The sequence below is a fragment of the Somniosus microcephalus genome, chromosome 23, assembly GCF_052327205.1.
Source record: "Somniosus microcephalus isolate GS21.2 chromosome 23, FLI_Smic_1.0, whole genome shotgun sequence".
Classification (NCBI taxonomy): domain Eukaryota; kingdom Metazoa; phylum Chordata; class Chondrichthyes; order Squaliformes; family Somniosidae; genus Somniosus; species Somniosus microcephalus.
The window spans coordinates 22,040,472-22,062,866 of record NC_141009.1 but is presented as its reverse complement, the minus strand read 5'-3'; the positions used below and the strand labels follow the sequence as shown (position 1 = coordinate 22,062,866).

General features: G+C 41.2%; 1 protein-coding gene across 2 annotated transcripts in view; it reads left to right on the top strand.

Moving 5' to 3' along the window:
* Positions 1-18,787, top strand: part of slc2a8 (solute carrier family 2 member 8) — a 32,767-nt gene extending 13,980 nt beyond the window's left edge. The window contains exons 3-10 of one of the 2 annotated variants that reach the window (XM_085965590.1): positions 738-944; positions 6,050-6,149; positions 7,256-7,467; positions 7,864-8,013; positions 13,527-13,635; positions 14,846-15,010; positions 16,069-16,214; positions 17,306-18,787. In XM_085965590.1, the coding sequence (XP_085821716.1) occupies positions 738-944; positions 6,050-6,149; positions 7,256-7,467; positions 7,864-8,013; positions 13,527-13,635; positions 14,846-15,010; positions 16,069-16,214; positions 17,306-17,446 (1,230 nt within the window). In that variant the 3' untranslated portion in view covers positions 17,447-18,787. The remainder of the gene's footprint in view (positions 1-737; positions 945-6,049; positions 6,150-7,255; positions 7,468-7,863; positions 8,014-13,526; positions 13,636-14,845; positions 15,011-16,068; positions 16,215-17,305) is intronic. The other variant, XM_085965591.1, reaches the window with a different exon arrangement.
* Positions 18,788-22,395: the final 3,608 nt, after the last annotated feature.

Below are 22,395 nucleotides of genomic sequence, written 5' to 3'. Positions count from 1 at the left end.
AATTTTTAGGTAGCTTATTTATGGATATGGTAGCATAATGGTTATAGTACCGGACTGATAATCCAGAGGCCTGAACTAATGATCCGGAGACGTGATACGGCAGCTGGGGAATTTAAATTGTTAATTAAATAAATCTGGAATTTAAAAAAGATAGCAACGGTGACCATGAAACTACCGTTCTGTCGTAAGAACCCATCTGGTTCACTAATGTACTTTAGGGAAGGAAATCTGCCATCCTTACCCAGCCTGGCCTATATGTGACTCCAGACCCACAGTAGTTGACTCTTAACTCTGCCTGCTGAAATGGTGGCTCACCACTACCCTCGAGGGCAATTAGGGATGGGCAATAAATGCTGGACTTGCCCTGCTGCATCCCATGAATGAATTATAAAAAAAAATCGCCACTTCCTCTGTCAGCCAGCCTTTGTGGCATCGTACTAGCTCTATGTTCCAAGTTAGTCAGCTTTTTGACGTATTGGAATACTGAAGTTTGAATTTTTTACACATGAAGATTTATACCACTTTGATTACATGTAGAGACTGCATGAATTCAGGGTGGATTAATTTAAATGAGTTAATTACATGAATAGTTTCCATTGAACAGTGTTCCCTTATTGATAGTTCTGTGTGTATTCTGCCCAACTGAGAGAAATTCAAATGGAAGGATTGAAACTGACATGTTTATTTCAATGAAATGAAAGTAAAATTGATTTCATAGCTGTATACCTTCTTTGTAGTCCTTGGTTACGATAGGAGCAGCTGTGGGCGGCATAATTGGAGGATGGATTGTTGATAAAATCGGCCGAAAGCTGAGCCTGATGATTTGTGCTGTTCCATATGTCTCTGGGTTTACGCTGATCATTGGAGCACAGAACATCTGGATGCTTTATGGTGGTCGCGTGTTGACTGGATTGGCCAGTGGCGTGACATCACTTGTTGTGCCAGTAAGTACAATTTGTTTCTAATGAGCTAGAAGATCTGACAATAATGTATACATCTTAGAATTGTTCACAAAAACAGGCTACTTTGAATCTATAACGGAACAGTGTTCAAAGTCAATTTCAGCCACACATGACTTTTTTAAAACTTTAGCTGCAAGTGAGCTTTGGTTCAGTCTTTCTCCCCTTTTTTTTAAAAAAAACACCCATCAGAAAATTGGGACATAAACCCATTTGAACAATTTTCTGATCGGTGATTTTGCACAGTAGAAACATTGTACAATAAAAAACTGGAGAGGGGATTAGAGCAGAGAAGGCTAGGAGGAGATTTGATAGTTGTTTAAAATCATGAAGGGTTTAGATAGAGTAAATAAAGAGAAACTGTTCCCAATGGCTGTAGGGTCGATAACCAGAGGGTACAGATTTAAGCTGATTGACAAAAGAACCAGAGGCGACAGGAGGAAAAACCTTTTTACACAACGAGTGGTTAGGATTTGGAATGCACTGCCCCATAGGGTGGTGGATACAGATTCAATAGTAGCTTTCAAAAGGGAATTGGATAAATACTTAAAGGAGAAAATAATTGCAGGGATATGGGGAAGAGCACTAACGGGATTGCTCTTAGAAAGAGCTAGCGCAGATTCAATGGGCCGAATGGCGACCTCCTGTGCTGCACTATTCTGTGAATGTCACCTACAGCCCAGAAAAGATACAAAAAAAAGCGACCTGACACCACTACCGCATGCAAATGATAACCAATAACCATTTCACTCCAGAATGGTGCCAGTTAAAGGCTACTGTGACTATTTCATTACAGGTAGACTATCCTTTATCCGAAAACCTCGGGACCAGCCGTGTTTCGGTTTTCGGAAAATTTCGGATTTCGGAAGGTATTTTATAAGACTGGGAAATTTGTCGGGGGTGGATCGGTGGGGGGGTCGGCGGGAGTCGGGGTCGGGGTCGTGCGCCACTCTGGTCATGTCGTGCGCACGACTTACGCTGAACGAAAAAACCTTCGGTTTTTAGAGGGTTTCGGTTTTCGGAAGTTCGGATAAAAGGTAGTCTACCTGTACTTCCATATCTCCCCCTGAACCTGGCCCATTGCCTCCATCTGACACCTCCAGGCTCCCTTCAGCAGTTGGGATACGAGGATGATCACTCCTGCATTCTCTCATAAAAGCTTGACAAAAAATTTAAATTAAATAAAATGCCAAATAATGACTATGTTGAAGTGAGAAGTAGCAGGTGATTAAGTTTTGTCCCATCAGAAACCCTTTAGGATAAATAAATTGTAGCTTACTGTAGACCATTTCAGCCCCAAGTGAGGTGTCTCCATATTATTTCATATACTTCATATTAGAAGTGGGTCTGGGCCAACAGTCCATAGAGCAAAGCACAGACCGAGACCAAATGGGGAAGCTGGTTAACGAACAGCAAAAGACCGCGATACAAAGGGGTAATTGTAACCTAACCTGGAGTGGGGAGCTTTGGTTCCTACGCCTGTTTAATACCCTGTCCCATTTTACACCACTCTTGACTTCAAAAGGCGGGTAAAAATCAGGCAGGATATAAAAGCAGCGTCCGACCCAAATCCGCCCCCTTTCTGCTGGGAGAATTAGGTTAACATAGAAACATAGATAGGAGCAGAAGTAGGCCATTCGGCCCCTCCAGCCTGCTCCGCCATTTAATGAGATCATGGCTGATCATCCAAATTCAGTACCCTGTCCCTGCTTTCTCCCCATATCTCTTGATCCCCTTAGCCTTAAGAAATATATCTAACTCCTTCTTGAATATATTTAATGAATTGGCCTCAATGGTCTTCTGTGGTAGAGAATTCCACAGGTTCACCACTCTCTGGGTGAAGAAATTCCTCCTCATCTCTGTCCTAAATGGCTTACCCCTTATCCTTAGGCTGTGACCCCTGGTTCTGGACTCCCCCGCCATTGGGAACATCCTTCCTGCATCTAGTCTGTCTAGTCCTGTTAGAATTTTATAAGTTTCAATGAGATCCCCTCTCATTCTTCTAAACTCCAGCGAGTATAAGCCCAATCGACCCAATCTCTCCTCATATGTCATTCCTGCCATCCCAGGTATCAGTCTGGTGAATCTTCGCTGCACTCCCTCCATGGCAAGAACATCCTTCCTCAGATAAGGCGACCAAAACTGCACACACTACTCAAGGTGTGGTCTCGCCAAGGCCCTGTACAACTGCAGCAAGACATCCTTGCTCCTGTACTCTAATCCTTAAAATTACCCCAAAGAGTTCCTTTCTTTATTGTGGGTTTCACATATCACAGAAATCACAGAATCACAGAAACCCCACAGTGCAGATAGAGGCCATTTCGGCCCATCGAGCCTGCACCGACACATATCCCACCCTATCCCCGTAACCCCACATATTTTAATTCCCCTAACACTAATGGTCAATCAACCTAACCCGCACATCTTTGGACTGTGGGAGGAAACCGGAGCACCCGGAGAAAATCCACGCAAACACGGGGAGAATGTGCAAACTCCACACAGACAGTCACCCGAGGCCGGATTCGAACACGGGTCCCTGGCGCTGTGAGGCAACAGTGCTAACCACTATGCCACCGTGCTGCCTGTGCTAGCCTGTTGAATAGCTTTCAATCAAGTTGCTCAGAAGTAGCACTCAGCAACACACACTTGTCAAATATAGCGACAGTACAATGGGCCATGGTGTTAACCATGTTTTGTTGGACATATTGCATAATTAGGTTGGTAAATAAAGCTCTTCTATTTTTTGAGTTACATGGTACAAGAAAATGTCTTTTGAATACTGAAAATGGCCAATGATAGTTTAACTCCATAAAACTTAAATTATATATAGTTTTTCTAGTATTTTTTTTGCCGAGTTCAGACGAAGATAATTCTGTGCAAGATATTTTGAATTAGAGTTGTTTTTCTTGCCTGAAGTTGTGGACTTTAAGCCTGTTTTGTTATCTGCTTTTATACATTAAAATATTATTGATCCCTTTCTCTTGATCCGTATTAAATGTTGATCCGTCACTTGTATAGGTTTGTTTGATAGTTATTCTAAACCTGAAAAAGACATTTTAGTAACACTCTTCACATAACCAGCCAAGTGCTGCATGTTCAGCAGGTCAAAGTGCCACACAATTATTAACCATGATTATCTTAGTAATTTCACAACCCTTTGACCATTTAAACGTTGTCCACATCCTCGTGTTTAAAACAAAAATGGCTTCTATTGCAGCTGGTTTTTTTTTTACAAAATTCAGTTGGAAAATGTTATACAAAATTTTCCAATTAAATCCAATCACGCAGTGCTTTAAGTACAAGGGGGGGGAATTTGGTTCGTTAGCACCTCCAAGGGGGCGTTAACGGGGCGCTAGGAACTTAGCACCCGAGCGCAGCGATTTTAGCGCCGGTTGCGAAATTGACCAGTCGTTTTGCGGCGGCGCTAAACACTACCACCACGATCTCCTCCGCCCGCGGATCGCGACGTCAGTCAAGCGTGAAACGCCCCGGTAGCACACTGGACCGGATATTGAGTCGCGCCCCCTGCCTTAGCGCCTTTACAACAGGTAGTGGGGAATGTTTTCAAGTTGGGAAGGGGCTGGGGGGGCACTATTTAAAGGCGGGCGCTTCCTGCCTTTCCTTGTCGGCAAAATTTTTGGTTTTAACGCTCTCCAGAGGAGTTTTGGCCCTCAGCACCACTTCTGAGGCTCCTAAGTGGCGAGCTCTTTCCCTGGGCCTATCCATTAGTGCGTCCACACAATTGCTTTAGAGGTCTCTCCAGGCTGAGATTCATGGCTGCAATGAGTAGAGTGGGGCTGGCCAGCAAGATGGCCCCTTCCCTTTAAGAACTGGACGGCGCCAGCCTGTCTGGCTTCTGTGGTAATTGGCATCGCCTGAGCTTCGGTAGCGTTCTGAGGTAGCGCCTCGCTCCCCTGACGTTTGCGCCTTGAGAGGTGTGTAGCGCCTGATTTAGCGCTCAAATCACTTCCATGGGCGTTGAAGGCGAATTTTGCAGTCGGAGGCGATAATTAGCGGCAGGCACTAAACTTTGCGCCCGGCCGATATTAGCGCCACACCATGGGCGATACCAAATTTTTCCCCCAAGTATAAAGTGCTAGTAAATTTTAGTCTGTACCAGAATGCTCTTTCCAAAAGTCCTTCAAAAAAAATGCTACACTGTACTTTGTAAACTACCATAATTCTCATGCAAATAGGAAAAATAAGATGGCAACAGTTACCCTTTACAGCATCCTGTGTACACAGTGCGGCAGTAAAACTAAAGTGATGGCATTTCACTTTTCTTTCCCACCCCCTTTCACTCCCCTTTTTTAAAAAAAAACCCCATCTTCTGATGGTGATGACTCATGTTGGGCATGGTTCCATGCATGCCAGCAGTTCTCTGCCCATGTGGTCATTGTTTAATGTGTAAACAAGCCAACTCCACAGAAATCAATACCAGCCAGTAGATCTGCTCGATGGGAATCTCCCTGCTTAATGTCAGAAGGCATCAGCTTCTCCTCCACTTGCCTGGAATGGCTGCTTTCTGGGCCTTAATGGATACCTTTTCATTTCAATTAAACATTTTTATTAGAAGAAAGAGATGTCTACTTTTTTTTTACATCAGCACTTTTATTACAGTATATATTTAAGACACATTCTGCTTGTTATTTTTTGGCCTAAATGAAGTTTGTAGGAACACTGCTCAACCTATAGAGGGCAAGCTTAGCCGAGGAAAGTTTGTAGTCTGCCGTACTGTTGAGACATACGCTGAGAAATAACAGCAGAAAATGCTGGAAACACTCAGCAGGTCAGGCAGCATCCACTCTAGTGTTGAGTGCCTCAATGACTGGCTTGTTACTGGTCCCTTGTGGAATGTCAGCACCCCAGACATTATAGAGAGAACTGCGCCACAGGAATGACATGTTCTATTACTGTGGATGATGTGAACACAACTGGTGCATTCCCCCTCTAATTGAAGTATACTGTACCCAATCTCAAACTGTGATGCTGACTATTTTTGGATATCATTTAATTGATTTGCAGTAATGTTTACACTGGAAAGTTTTGAAAACAAAAAATTAGTTTTTTTGGGGCATTTTCTTTTCCAGGTGTACATTTCTGAAACAGCCCACCCTAAAGTACGAGGGCTGTTAGGATCCTGTGTTCAGCTGATGGTGGTAACCGGAATCATGGGTGCATATGTTGGTGGTAAGAATGGAGGTTTTCTGTTAAGTTAAAGGTTGATGTGTTTTTAAAAGGCCAGACTATTGTGCAACTTTGTGTGTTCCCCCGACACACCCGTCTTGCTGCTTCTCTCCCCACCTTAAAGCCTTTTCAAGCTTACATCTTTGGCCTTTCCTTTTCCCCCTCCCTTCTTGCTCAATTTTCTACAATCCCCTTGTAAGGAGCATTGAGATATGCGAAAGTTGTGATAATGGCTTTTCCTGCAGTTTGTTTTCACTATAGCTTTGATACCTTCAATTGGTATGTACTAATTTGAAAGTGCTGATTGGTTTTTTTCGGAAGAAGAGTGGCTAGATAGTCACACTAAATTCAAACTCGTGGATTAGTCTTCGCTCCATCTGGAAATCAGGCAGGATTCCTGCTCCTGATCATCATCACTTAAACAGCATTGGGAGGGAATATTGTGTGGGTGGAGGAACATGGTTGCAATAGAAGAGATTTGATCTTGCAATTAATTGGCATGTTTTGCTAGGATGCACTTGAACTGGCACTGGCGTGAAACCAACCCGAGTTAAGGCTTATTTACACTAGAACCAATTTGGGCTCGAATACGAGCCTTATGGGCTTTTTGAAGAGAGCTTAAAAGTGCTACTCTCCCGAACCTACTTTTAAAATCAGGCCACTGGTCTCCCTGTGCACTTAATAAAAGGGGAAGTGTGTTCACCGAATGACTGCTAAATTAACCACCACGTGCATAGAACGTAATGCACCATGAGGCCGTCATATGATAACAACACGCACAATTTGTAAAATGTAGGGGCATGCATGTGACCTTATCAAACAGATGTACCTGGACTGTGTTGTTGCCAGTACTGTAGTAGGCACCACTAGACCAGCAGCAGTCACCAAGATCCAGGGGAAAAAACTGATCTTCCTGACTGCTAACTGCACGAGACCTGGGCTATGGGAGCCAGTGGCTGCAGAACAATACAGAAGTGGCTGTATTGGATTGGATTTTGAATCTGATCTAACCTCCAATTCTGTTCAATCATAGGATAACTAGCACTGCAGCAGCTCGGCTATGTTACTGGTTGAAGGTAACTACATTATGGTTTGTTTCATTTTATCAGGAATGGTCTTAACCTGGTATTGGCTTGCTGTGCTATCTTCCTTGCCGCCAACCATCATGGTTGTTCTAATGTGCTTCATGCCAGAAACTCCAAGGTACCTGCTGCGTAAGAACAAACGTGCTGAAGCACTAAATGTCCTGGCATGGCTTAGAGGACCTGAAGTAGATTATGAATGGGAATGTAGGCAGATTGAAGCAAGTTGTGATGAACAGGTAATTGTATTGACCCATAACTGAACCTTTAATGGGATGGTCACGTATACTTTGATTAACCCTTGACATTCAAACTGCCCCCTTCCTCAACAGGTACCTATTGTGAACAACTTTAAGCTTTTACAGTTTAAGGTGTGAGACAACATATCAAGTTGAATATGAAACAATGTAGCAAATGGCAGTTTGTCATGCTTGAATGAAAAGCCAGATGACCTTGTGTTTTAACTGTAATCTGTCATAGTAATGAGTTTAGATTACAACTGCACACAGTTTGTTGTCATGGTTTATCAAATTACAGATTTAGTAACAGTGATAGAGGAAGATACTGCAACAGTTGTGGCTATCGTTTGATCCATTGTACTTTAACAGATCTTGCCTTTTCTGCTTTGTTTACAGGATACCACATTTGCACTTTCAGAGCTAAAAAATCCAACAATTTACAAGCCTTTTCTTATTGGAATATTTCTGATGCTATTTCAGCAGTTAAGTGGAATCAATGCAATTATGTTTTATGCAGAAACCATCTTTGAGCAAGCAAATTTTGAGGTAAGAACAAAAATAGGAGCAGGAGTCGGCCATTCGGTCCCTCGAGCCTGCTCCGCCATTCAATAAGATCAAGGTTGACCTTCTACCTCAACTCCACTTTCCTGCACTATCCCCATATCCCTTGATTCCCCTAATATCCAAAAATCTAGCGATTTCTGTCTTGAATATACTCAACGACTGAGCCTCCACAGCTCCCTGGGGTAGAGAATGCCAAAGATTCACCAGCCTCTGAGTGAGGAAATTTCTCCTCATCTCAGTCCTAAATGGCCGACCCTTTATTATGAGACTGTGACCCCTGGTTCTAGACTCCCCAGCCAGGGGAAATACCCTCCCTGCATCTACCCTGTCAAGCCCTGTAAGAATTTTGGATGTTTCAATGAGATCACCTCTCATTCTTCTAAACTCTAGAGAATATAGGCCAGGTTTACTCAATCTCTCTTCATAGGACAATCCCCCCATCCCAGGAACCAGTCTGGTGAACCTCAGTTGCACTCCCTCTATGGCAAGTATATCCTTCCTTGGGTAAGGAGACCAAAACTGTACACAATACTCCAGGTGTCACCAGGGCCCTATATAATTGCAGTAAGACATCTTAACTCTTGTACTCAAATCCTCTTGTAATAAAGGCCAACATATCATTTGCTTTCCTAATTGCTTGCTGTACCTGCGTGTTAACTTTCAGTGATTAGTGTACAAGGACACCAACATTTCCCAATCTCTCACCATTTAAAAAAAACTCTGCTTTTCTATTTTTCCTACCAAAGTGGATAACTTCACATTTCTCCACATTATATTCCATTTGCCATGTTCATGCCCACTCACTTAGCTTGCCTATATCCCCTTGAAGCCTCTTTGCATCCTCCTCACAGCTTACATTCGCACCCAGCTTTGTATCATCAGCAAACTTGGATATATTACATTTGATCCCCTCATCCAAATCATTGATATCGATTGTGAACAGCTGAGGCCCAAGCACTGATCCTTGTGGTACCCCACTAGTTACAGCCTGCCAACCTGAAAATGACCCGTTTATTCCTACTCTCTGTTTTCTGTCTGTTAACCAATCCTCAATCCATGCTAGTATATTACCCCCAATCCCATGAGCCCTAATTTAGTTTTTGTTTAATAACCTCTTGTGTGGCACCTTATCGAATGCCATCTGAAAATCCAAATACACCACATCCACTGGTTCCCCCTTATCTATTCTGCTAGTTCCAACCTCAGAAAACTAACAGATTAGTTAAACACAATTTCCCTTTCATAAATCCGTGTTGACTCTGCCCAATCCTATTATTTTCTAAGTGCCCTGTTACGTCATAATAATAGATTCTTACATTTTCCCTACTACTGATGTCAGGCTAACTGGTCTGTAGTTCCCTGTTTTTTTCTCTCCCTCCTTATTTAAATAGTGGGGTTACATTTGCTGCCTTCCAATCTGCAGGAACCATTCTAGAATCTATGGAATTTTGGAAAATGACAACCAATGCATCCACTATCTCTATAGCCACCTCTTTCAAAACCCTAGGATGTGGGCCATCAGGTCCAGGGGATTTATTGGCTTTCAGTCCCATAAATTTCTCCAGTACTATTTTTTTTACTAACACTAATTTCTTTCAGTTCCACATTCTCGCTAGACCCTTGGTTCTCCACAATTTCCTGGAAGATTTTTGCGTCTTCCTTGAAGACAGACACACAGGGCTGGATTTTCAGTCAGAAGTCGGGAAGGAGGCAGGACTACAACTTTCAGGTTGTAGTCCCGCCTCCATCGAGATGCGGCCAATCCACGCAATTTTCACTTGATTGACCTTGTTGAGCCCACCCAGCGGGCTCAGCAGGCCAATTAAGGGCCACCCGGCAACAGGTGACGTCACAGACTGAAATTTCATCTGTCAAGACGTTTTGACAGATGAAATATCAGTGTTTCACAGCTGTTTGAAGCTGTCAAACACTGACTGTCTTCTAACCTGAGTCCTACGCAGACTCAGTTAGAAATCTTGCCGGCACTGAAAGCTGCAGGCTGTCACTTTTGACAGATCGCAACCATTCTGCTTTCTGTGCCGGCTGAATGATGGACTCCCGAAGCCTAGAGGAAGGAAGGCTGTAAAGGTAAGTACAGGTAATTTAAACTTATTTACACACTTTAGACACACCAAACACACTTACTTTGCACTCATGCACCCATCACTCACCTGAACACCGACATCTCGACCCCTCCAAGTCCTTCAACCCAACGGCCCGACTCCCCTAGCCTGGCGTGGTTTGGAGCCGTCGGGAATCCCACACGACACCCTTCAAAATAGGGATTAGGCTAAAAACTGCCTGTTAACAGGCAGTTAATTGGCACTAATCCCTTCCCGCCTCGGGTCGGCGGGTCCCAGTGCGGGGCGGGTACCCGCCTCCTTTGAAACTTACATGGAGGCGGGTTTTGGGCGGGATGGTGTCGGGACCCCCGAATTCGGGATTTTAGCCCCCTGCACGCCTAAAAGCCCGCCTCACGGCACACTGAAAATCAACCCCATAGTATTTGTTTAATTTCTCTGCCATTTCCTTATTCCCCATTATAATGTCTCCTGTCTCAGCCTGTAAGGGGCCCACATTTACTTTCGTTAATCTTTTCCTTTTTACATACCTATAGAAGCTTTTACAGTCTTTTTATATCTCTCACTAGTTTACTCTCATTCTATTTTCCCTTTCTTTATCAATTTCTTGGTCCTCTATTGCTGAATTCTAAAATCCTCCCAATCCTCAGGCTTATTACTCTTTTTGGCAACATTATAAGCCTCTTCCTTTGATCTAATACTATCGTTAACTTAAAATAACAGAAAATGCTGGAAACACTCAGCAGGTCAGGCAGCATCTGTGGAGAGAGAAAGAGAGTTAACTCTGCTGCCTGACCTGCTGAGTGTTTCCAGCATTTTCTGTTATTTCAGATCTCCAGCATCTGCAGGATTTTGCTATTGTACTATCTTTAACTTCTCAGCCACGGTTGGACCACTTTTCCTGTGGGGTTTTTGTGCCTTAAAGGAATGTATATTTTTTGTAACTTATGTATTAATTCTTTAAATGCTAGCTATTGCTTCTCTACCATCATACCTTTTAATGTAGTTTCCCAATTTACCTTAGCCAACTCGCCCCTCATACCTACGTAGTTTGCTTTGTTTAGATTTAAGACCCTAGTTTCGGATTTAACTAAATCACTTTCAAACTCATAAAATTCTATCATGTTATGGTCACTCTTCTCTAAAGGCCCTTTTACTACAAGGTTATTAATTAACCCGTTCTCATTGCACAATACTAGATCTAAAATAGCCTGTTCCCATGTTGGTTCCTCAACATACTGATCTAGAAAACTATCTTGCGTACATTCCATGAATTCGCCCTCCACACTATTACTGCAAATTTGGTTTGCCCAGTCTATATGTAGATTAAAGTCCCCCATGATTACTGTATTACCCTTGTTACATGCGCTCTAATTTCCTGATTTATACTCTGCCCTACATTACAACTACTGTTTGGGGGGTCTATAAACAACTCCCACCAATGTTTCTGCCCCTTGATGTTTCTTAGCTCCAGCCAAACTGATTCTACTTCTTGATTTTCGGAGCTAAGATCCTTTCTCTCTACTCTCGTTATCCCATCTTTTATTATCAGGGCCATCCCGCCTCCTTTTCCATTTTGCCTATCTCTTCTAAAAGTTAGGTATCCTGGAATATTTAGTTCCCAACCAAGGCCACATTGCAACCATGTCTCCGTAATGGCTTAGATCAAACCTTTTAATTCATCTATTTTGTTGCAAATGCTTTGCGCAGATATAGTACCTTTAGCTTTGACTCCTTTCCATTTTCCCCTGATGTCACCTTAGTCCCTGCCTTATTACCCTCTGTCCCTTCCTGACCCACTCTGCTTATTTTTACCCAAAACTCTGCTCTCGAGCCTTGACATTTCTCTCGCTGCTTTTAAATTTACTCTTTCCTGAATCCTCCCACCCCCCTTCATTAGTTTAAGGCCCTGTCTACTGCCCTAGTTATTCAGTTCGCCAGGACATTGGTCCCAGCCTGGTTTAAGTGGAGCCCGTCCCAACAGAACAGCTCCCTCTTTCCCCAGTACTGGTGCCAGTGCCCCATGAACTGAAACCCCTTCTTCCCACACCACTCTTTGAGCCACGCATTTAAACCTCTAATCTGTTTGTAATAAAGTTGCATAAGCACATAGGCAATATGTTCACATTTTATATCCAATGTGTCCAGCGATGATCTTATCACTATTTTATTGAAAAGGTTTGCATTCATAAGAAATCCAGCCTAAAATTTACAAGCAATCAACCTGCACTCTAGGACGGTTATCTAGATTAAAAGGACCTACATAAATGCAAGTTGTTGTTGATTGACCTCAGTGGTTTATAAGTAGCTACAGTTACCTGGCGTTGTCTTGTTAGAGCAGTGACTTTAAAAGGCACAGGCCATGTTAGCAGGTAAACATCACAAATGTGCAGGAGAGTCAAGACGACTCGTGATTAAATGATGCATTAAAAACAGGAAGGACATTCCCTGCTTATCCTGGCCAACCACCTATAAATCAGGCAAATGGCGCTAACCATTTGTCATCACTATAGGCGTCAATTACAAAGGCCCGCTTAAACAGTATTAAGCACACCGACTATTTCAGGCAGTCGGTTACAGCCTTGGTTTCTTTACCAATTTAAAAAAAAATGAATTTTGTTTTTTCAACAAGGATGAGATTTTTACTTAATTTTTTTAATTCTTCTGTTAAAGAATGGCAAATTCAATATAATTTGCAGAGCTTGTAAATTTTTCCACAGTGGCCCTGAACATCATTTCCGTAGCCTTAAATGTCAGTATTGAATTACCACACAAGCGATTCCCACTTGGATGCATGAACGGTAATCATTGTTAAAGTTCTTTTCCCTTTTGTTCATTAAAGTTCTGCCCACTGCTCCTTTGTTTCGAAAAGTATTTTACCTAGTGCCCTAATTGTATGATCAGCAACAATGACCGAAACTGTCAATACACCGGGTAACAAGAATGTTCTGGGTAATGCAGTATGAATACAAAAGAAGGAGCTTTTTTGGAATTTAATGGTGCTCTGACAGGACCTTCTGGTTTAGACATGCTCGCAACCTGTTTCATCTGTATCCCCTCCCTCCACCCCCTTACCTATCTCTCTGCCACCTCCCTAACTCCATTCTCATTTGGTATCTGAATTTATCCGCTCGTGAAACATGTTGGGATATTTTGCCTTGTTAAAAAGGTGCTTCACAAGAGTAAGCTGCTGAGTGGGTTAAAAAGAGAGGAGTAGGTTTTATTCTCTTCAGAACAGCATCACCCAAGTCATAAAAAGTAACCAACTATTGTAAGTGATCATGAAAGTTAAAATAATAAATTTAAATATTGGAGATTGAATGGCAATGTTTACAGTCACATCTAGGTGGTTTTAAGAATCTTTTGCCGTAGTATAGAAATAAACAAATTTTGTTCCTGCCCATTCTCTTTCAGCACAGTAGTGAGGGCTCGGTAATAGTTGGTGGTGTTCAGGTAGTTTTCACAGCTGTGGCAGCTCTCATCATGGACAAAGCCGGGAGAAAACTCCTCCTGGCAATATCAGGTGAGCCTCGAAAAGCCTCAGTATAATCAAAACTCTGCATAAGCAGATACTTAAAGGCGACTGCATGAACTGAAAAAAATAATTTTGTTTTGCCAGGACTGTTTATAAATGTGATAAAACAGACTTTCAAAACAATAGTGCTGTCTTGGTATTCTGAAAATGTTGTCAGAACCTAAAGATTATTACTTGCTTAAACTCTGTGCCAGTTTGTAAGTTACATTATATTTAAGGGTCTCATGAATTTGTGTGATACTGCAATCATATTGCAGAACCCAAAACCACCGATCACAACACAGAGCATCACCCACCAGAACAGTTAATTCTACTATCTGTTTTTCTTGGGAGTGCTAGGTGTCCCCAACTTCCTGTTCGTATATTGCCCATTTTAAACCATTGTGTGCCATGGAAGATCTTACTAATTTAATTGTTATCACTTTTTCTTGCCACATGTAGACTTGATGGCAATAAAAGTGTAGGTGACATAGTACCATGTCCAGTGCGGTAGCAATGTGTATGGAAGAGTTGGATTCCCCAGGCAATGCACCATTTGCAGGAAGGAGTGTTGGCGAATCATGAAATAGCAAGCAAGCGGTCTGGGTTTAATAGCTTCTTGGTCTATTGCAGACCTTAGTCCACCATTGATGTAGCTTTGTCCTAGGCTCATCTCAAATTTCCTATTTTAAACAGTACATCTGGAGGTAAAAACAAAGTAATTGCAGAGAATCTGAAATACTACTGTTATCATTTTCCCCATTATTTAACATCTCTATTGAAAATGTAGGTCTGGAATTTCTTGGAACGTTTCGATGTAACTACAGAGTAACATCAGTGTTTTTTGTTAAAGTTTGCGCGAAACATCGCTACATGCAAGTTTCTTCGATCGTTTGCACTGCTTCCGAGATACATCTGCCAAAACCCTCTGCCGCTATTTACATAGCCCCGCCCCCATGCAGAAGACCAGTTTATGCCAGTAATGTGCTGGTGTAGGTTTATGCTAAAAATCTAGGTGCAGCACAGCCCAAAGTCACCCAATATATGTGCAGCAGATTTCTGGGCACACGTCCCATCGGCAAGGTCAGTGCAGAACCTGCCAGAAATTTCAGCATAATTGGGATTACGGAAATTCTGGGCCGTAGCGATTATTTAAAATCACTTGGTGATGGGAGCTTTCAACCAGTCGATAATTGCTGTTTTGTGTTTTAATTTACAGCGTTGATAATGTCCATCAGTACAGCGGTGTTTGGGGTATATTTTAAAATCTGGCAAGCAAATATCAACAACTCCTCTCTTCATAAAACTGACATTTTTACTGTCTCTGAGACAATAAATGCGCCAACTTGGTTACCCCTCGTCTGTCTGGTTGTCTTTATAGCAGGTAAATTGAACACTTGCTGTAATAAGTCTTTTAGAAGTTCTAGATTTTTTGGGGAGTGGGGAAGAAGCGGTTTTCCAAGTTCATTGCTCAAAGGGTTGGTGTTACCATAAAAAAAATTCACACACCTCAATGATAGCCCCTCCACTTCACTCTACTCCTGAAGGCGCAAGCTCATTGGCGTATCAGACATGTGTCAGGCACCTTCAGATACCCTCCTAAAGTGGGCTTTATTCATGTATAAGCCTTGATCATGAGTAGTGGCAGTCTACTTGACTGCAGGTGAGATCAAAATCAAACCTGATTCTTTCCTTTCCTGATGTCCTCGTACACAATTTTCAGTAGTGATTGCTGGATGGCGAGCAGGAGCCGAAATGGTAGCTGAACCTCTCTCTGCCTCACTGTGCTGAAGCAACTTGAAGCATCCCCTATTGTGGACCCCAACAATTCAGCTAACTCACCACAGACCAAGGCTGAAACCTGAGACCTTCTTGGTCTGCATGCCTCAACTCCACTAAATATCCTTTTGAAAACAGTTAGCAATTTGACTTTGAAACCGAATAAGGAGTGCACCCTGGCCTTGGGTGATCTCATTAAATCGACCCGCTTCTCATCCCTGGATCACTAGGTCGCTGTTTTTCCACTGGTCATCAGATGTGGGTGGCAATTTGAAGTTTTAGCTCCCTCTACCCATCTTCACGAGAAATAGTGGCCCTAACAGGAGTATTGAGGGAAAAGTTTCAATGGAACAGATATCGTGCCACTTATTAGCAAAGTGTACTTGTGGAGGCAGCTTCAATCACCTCCACATGCTGAGTTCCCAGTCACTGAGCTTTGGCCAGATGCTTAAACAGAGCGACATTGATGCTGTCATCATGCACCTCTTGCAAGGTGATTCAGAGTGGTAATAGCAGATGCTCTGGACAAGCTCAACACCAACTGCAAATGGTGAATATCTCAGGAAAAAAAGAATAAATAAGTAGATTTGAAAGATTAGAGCAAAAATGTAAATTTCATTTTTACAATGTTTATAAGAAACATTCATTAATGATCCACCTCAGGTTTTGCACTTGGCTGCGGCCCTGTTCCATGGTTGGTGATGTCGGAGATATTTCCAGTAAGGGTAAGAGGCCTAGCAAGTGGAGCATGTGTCCTAGCAAACTGGTCAACTGCATTTCTGGTAACTAAGGAGTTCAATGATCTTGTTGTAAGTATTACATTTTCTATTATTGTGTGACTGTCCAAAATTAAATTGGTTATAGTGCAGTAAACATGTTAATATCAGAGGTCAAATTGACAACTGGAAGGCAGTTTGAAAGTATTTACAATTCCATACAGGGAATCAGTAACTGCTTCTGAACATAAGGTGTGAAACCGAGAACACTCAGATTTAGTATTTAACCCAGCAAAACTAGACAGTAATCTGGATGTCGGCATACACTTCCAGTTTGATATTGTAACTAAGGAGGAGACCAAAAATGACAAGTCCTGTGCAACTGTACTAACAGTAGAATTTTAAAAAGGGCTTTAGACAGGATAAAATGGAAAGTAGAATGGAAGACACAAGTAAAGTGGAATGTTTAAGAAATGTGTAAGAATGCACAAAATGAAGGAAACCGCAAGGATAATTCCACAATGGCTGAATAAAGAAATGCATTTTTCTTAGCACATTAATTTCATTAACAAATTAAATCTCAAACATTTTAAATTCCAGTAAAAGATGATGGTTACTTATTAAAATTTATACTGTCCATTGGTTTAAAATCCTTAAAGAATACCTTCAGTTATCAAATTTGTGTTTCTTCCTTTGTTGTTGAAAGTTTAGTCTACATTGTGAATGGAAACTCAGGTATGCATCACCATGAAGTCATCTAAATAATTTGTCGGAAGAAAAATGTAGCAACTGTAGATTCAGGATTTTTAAACTTAAATATTAGATATCTACAGAAAACTCTTCAGAATTGAAAAGGGTTACAGTTAGATTTGTATCTCTTTACACTGATTGCATGTAATGTTATTATCAAGTGACTGAATTTTTGACTTGTTTTAAATCAGACGGTAATGCAGAAGCTGTTCCAAATAGAACACATTTGATATTTAAGTTTGAGATCACTGCTACATTTAGAAAAAAGAAAATTTACTGTCCTTTTGTATTAATAAAGGTCATGCCCAATATGAAATCATTATTTTATACACTTCTTCATCTTGTACAGAAAGATTAGGGTATTCCTTTAAATGTTTACATAGCTGTATGTTTTTAATGCAAAGTCACAACTAAACTATTCATTTTTGTTCTAGGAGAACATTACTCAATATGGGACCTTCTGGCTCTTTTCAAGTTTCTGTTTCATGAATCTCCTCTTCACGATTTTCTTTGTTCCTGAAACAAAAGGGAAAACACTGGAACAAATTGAGGCCCATTTTAAAGCAACTGCTTAAGAGCCGGCAAACTGAATTACCTGTTTTTAAAGCTGCTTTTGTTTGGTCTTGTAAATCTGTGATTGTTGTACACAGATCTTTTTAAGTAGTAATTAAGCAGTACTACACCTGGGTCCTCATTGATATTGCAGCTATCAATATCAGACCTCCATTGTTCATTTCCTTTCACCAGTCCACCACTAGACTTCCTCGTTCTCCGTAATATGAAGCAGAAATATTAGGACAAGGAGTAGACACTCTGCAGCCATGCTGCGCTAGCGTACATGGAAGCTGAAGATTTGACCCAAGTGAATATAACACTGTAATGATTTAATGTTTTGTTTTAAGTTTTAACCATCTTTTACCTTATTTAAATTTTTTTGACAATTGTCCATGATAGCCATATTAAGGTGAATTTGGTGGAGAAATTCCAACTGGCAGAGTTCATATACAAACACTTATTGGGGGTAATTTTGACTGGGCAAGTGTAAAATGGGAGACAGCGAATCGGAAGCCCATTTTATATCTGTAAAACAGGCTTCCGATTTGATAACACTCCAAGTCAAAATGACCCCATTGTGCTTGCACTACACTCCTGTGTGTACTATTTTAAAAACGGAACTGCTTAAAAAATTAACACATGAATGTAGTATGGGGCACATGAAACATTTCTACCATTTAGAACAGTGATTAGATATTCCCCACAAGCAGGGGGGGGGGGGCTTCCAAGGGCAAGATCTGAGAAATTGCAGAACAGATTCTGCAGTGCAGCAGCTAAAGACAAATTGCTTGCCAGGGTTGGGTGACTTAAAAGGACAGAAATGATGTTAAAATGGGGGATTCATAGTAAGTGGCAATTAAAAAAAAAATTAAAAAAATTATTCTTGACCAGTGGATGAAAATGAACAGGAAATAACCATAAAGAAGTTTAACTGTAGTGTAAAGTATTTGGAGAGCATAATCTCAAGCTCTGTTTATGACTTTCCACTTTGATATCCAATTGGTACGGGCTCATAACAATGAAAGTAGAAATGCAGCATCCCACTATTGGTAAACTTTTAATAAGCTGTTTTAAAATTGAAGGCAGGGTTGACGGGGTGTACATTCCTTTTTGCCTTAAGATCTATTTTTGCATGTTTTAACAGGTAACGCCATACTTGTAATTTCCATTTTAAATCATTTATCTCAATACTTATCAGATTTAACACACTACCTCGCTAAATACAGTCAGCAAAGCAGAACATTGTTGATTCCATGTTTACCTTGCTCTTTAAAATGTGAATCATAGAATATTTGTTCAGTTTTGCTAAAGTAATTATGTTGAACTTTTTTGCTGTTACTGTAATAAACTGACTAATATAATGGAATCTAGGTCATTGTATACCAAATCCACACCATTATTTAGACTTTGTCTTTCCTGATCCAAGCAGATAAAATAACTTGTTGGCAAATTAGTTGTTTCATTGGGATTTTGGTTTGCACAGCTTTTATTCTACAAGCAAAACAATTTTATACTTTGACAAAATAACCCTTGCTTCCACTATCAAGTTATGTAGAAAGGCTCAAGTGACAACCTATTTTCCAAGGAGAAGCGAGTGCACTTGGGTTAGACGACAAGTACACACACAAGGTTGGAGCTTAGGAAGAGGCCTCCTTTCCCACCCCCCAAGAATAGTGGTCATGTGAGTAGACTCACAGAAAAGTTAGGTAATTCATGGCCAATTTTAGAACGAGCTGGATAGATCTCTGTTGAGAAGGGCGCTTGAGTTAGACAGCAAGAGCATTGCTTTATTTACCTCTGCCCCGGTGAGGTAGGGAAAGGAACTTGTTGAGCCTTATGATTTGGGAGGGGGTGGGTAAGGTAAAGAGAGAGTGTAGTAACCATATATGGACTCTTAATGGCCTTGTTTTGCTTTGGACTTACTTATTTGCCTTATAGGGAGTTTATTAATGAGTACCATTACCAGTTTTTAAAAATAAAAATTGACAATTTGCATAGATGACCATTCAGTTTTTAAATCTTGTGCAAACAATTTGATGTTCCATGCTGCAGAGATTATTTTCTTTTTCAAGCAGCTACTATCATGAAGCAGAGTATGTAATGGTGCCTCAAAGAACTTTATGAAAGTGACACGCTATTGGGGACCATAGACCACAAAGTTGCCCAATGAATTGTCTGTCCCATCACCCAGGATACATAATGTTAACAGCTCTAATTAGAATAAAATAAGTTCCCTAGCTGCAAGTCGGATACAATGCAATTGCCATGCAGCCCAAGAACAAAATGTTCTCCCACAGAGCCCCTAATTCAGCCTTACCCTAACTAAAGTCACAAAACAAAAACCTCAACCTCAGTTTCTATCAGTGCAATTGTCCTCCTCAATAAAGAAATTTTAGCCTGTGCATCTGGCTATGTAGATGCTGACATGGAAAAAGTTACCTCGGTTTTATGAAGTGGTCCCTCCAGAGGACCCTTGGCTCCCCCAATAGTCTGAGTATTCCAATTAACATTTTAGTTCAGCACTATCACTTCACTTCTACTATTTGATAAATATTCCTACATCAGATCTGAAGAGGAGACAATAAACATGAACACCTCGCAAGAGAAGGGTGATATTTGTAGATCCCACTCCAGGACTTGAACATGAAATCCAAGTTGGCATTGGAGTGCTGTATTGGCAGAAGTGCTCCAGATATGCTTTCCACACTCTGGGCTGGTAACGTAGATCTAATAAAGTAAGTGAGGTGGGGGGGGGGGAGGTAAGCATCTAATAAATGGTTGTAATCATTTAGTAGATACAGGAAACTTTGTGATATCTGGCACCCATGGGACCGAGCTACTGCCATTTTTTTAAAAAGCTCCGGATAGACCAGCGTCAATGTTATCAGATAGGAGCTTTTCATCGCAGTATCTGACCACAAACACTGTTGCTCAGCAACAGCTTGTAAACACTCGGCCCGTGGCTTGGAAGCGTCTCTGAAGCGGTTGCTAAGATACAGAGACGCTTTCTAGAGCCTGCCGTGTCTGACCACAAACACTGTTGCTCAGCAACAGCTTGTAAACACTCGGCCCAGTAGCTTGGAAGCATCTCTGAAGCTGTTGCTAAGCGACAAAGACGCTTTCCAGAGCCTGCCTGTGAAAAGAATGCTAGGAGAAAAAAAAACCTAACCAAAACGGCTGCTGATTTCTGCCGTTAGATCAAAGTTGCCGGACATTCAACTTCCGGATAGCTCAAAGTTTCCTGTATTTATTGGTATGATTCAGCTACTCTTTTGTAAGTACAGGAAACTTTCAATTTACCGGCACCTAAATAACCGGAAATCTCGGTTAACTGGCAAAATTCAGGAGTAGGTTCAGGTAACTTTTATTACTTGCCTTCCTCCATCTGTTGCTGTGCAAGGGTGTGGCTGCAGTTGTTGCTAAGCTACAGAGACGCTTGGAACTTGTGGCCATTGTTCTGAACTTGTTGCTAAGCAACAGGGTTTGTTGCTTTATACGGAGCTCTCAGCTCCGTATCTTTTACTATAGCTTTCGGTTCTCCGGAATTTTTGATGAACCGGCACCACGTCGGTCCCGTCCATGCCGGATTAAAAAAAAGTTTCCTGTAGTTGTGTCTATTCATAGATGCAAAACAAATGGTTTGTTGAAGTTTTGCTCATTAAACGTTTTAAACTCTGGATGTTCGCCATGAGCTGACCCAACCCAGCTGGAGATGTACTTGATGCTGCCACTGGATACAAATGAAAGTGTCCAGTTTCCAATTGTATTGTCCTCCCTCAACTTTTAATGTATTATAAAAGATAAATATGGAACAACATTTAATTAAAATGTAATAACTTAAAGCATGGGGAGTCCTTTACACTCAAAAAGGTAACAATTCTCAATGAAGAGGAAATCAGTTTTGATGACTCTTGGATTGGCCTCAACGGTAAGCTTTACTACACGTTTCACAGACCCATGTAGCCTGTCTTGGGTAAACAAACTATTCATGTTTCTGCTGTCACTTCACAAGAGATTATGTTGATGCTCATACCAAGCCGCTCTGCCATGCCTCACTGCTCACCAGCTCATGCAGTCAGCTGTGAGATTTTCCCAGCTGTCAATATTAATGTTACACTGCTAGAGGATGTCTTTCTTTCTGCTGCTTTTACTGGTTCCAGCGCTCTCCACCAGTTTTTTTGTTGTTGCATTTTGCAGTTTTCCGTACAAACAAGCTGTCCTGACTAACCTAGCTGTGCTCTCTCATCAGCATGGTCTCTGCAAAACAGTCATCCTTTTTGTTGTAGAAGCAGTGCTCTTAAAAATCTTTTAAAGCCCTTTCATGGGTAAGTTTGTAGACCTCCAAATGATCATTTTGTTCTCCCATTTAATAGATCGAGTGTTGGAAGTGCAACTGGTCAAGCCGCTAAATGTGTCAACTGTAACCTAACCATGTAGAAGGATGATGACTGGTTACTAATATTTAATTCTATAATTATAGCTCTGCATCAATTCCATCCCATCTCCACCATAAAAATATAAATAAGTAATTTGTTTGTAGTGAAATTGGTCAGTTTTTACAATAAATCTAGCGGAGAAAAATGATAATTTTACTGGCAGATATTTCTGTTGCAAAATTAAATAGAATCTTTGAGCAGGTATTCTCCACAAACCAAAGGTTTCTTTTACTTAAAGAAAACACCCAATCTCTGCAGTATATTTTGCACAGATTTTATTCCTTTTAAGTTGAACTTTTTAAACATGAGCTTCACTTCAGCTCACTGTAGAATGCTGTCGGCCATGTACTCACGGTTAAAAAAAAGAGGCATGTCTGTGGAAAATAGGCTAGGTCACATTAGAATGGCTAGAAAATTTTAAATGTAGGAAATTAACTCCACATTGAAGTCAAACCCAGCCTTTGTAAACATATGTTTTGTAAAAGCCACAATAATAAATATAAACTTCACAGTAATTTTGATCTGCAGACTAA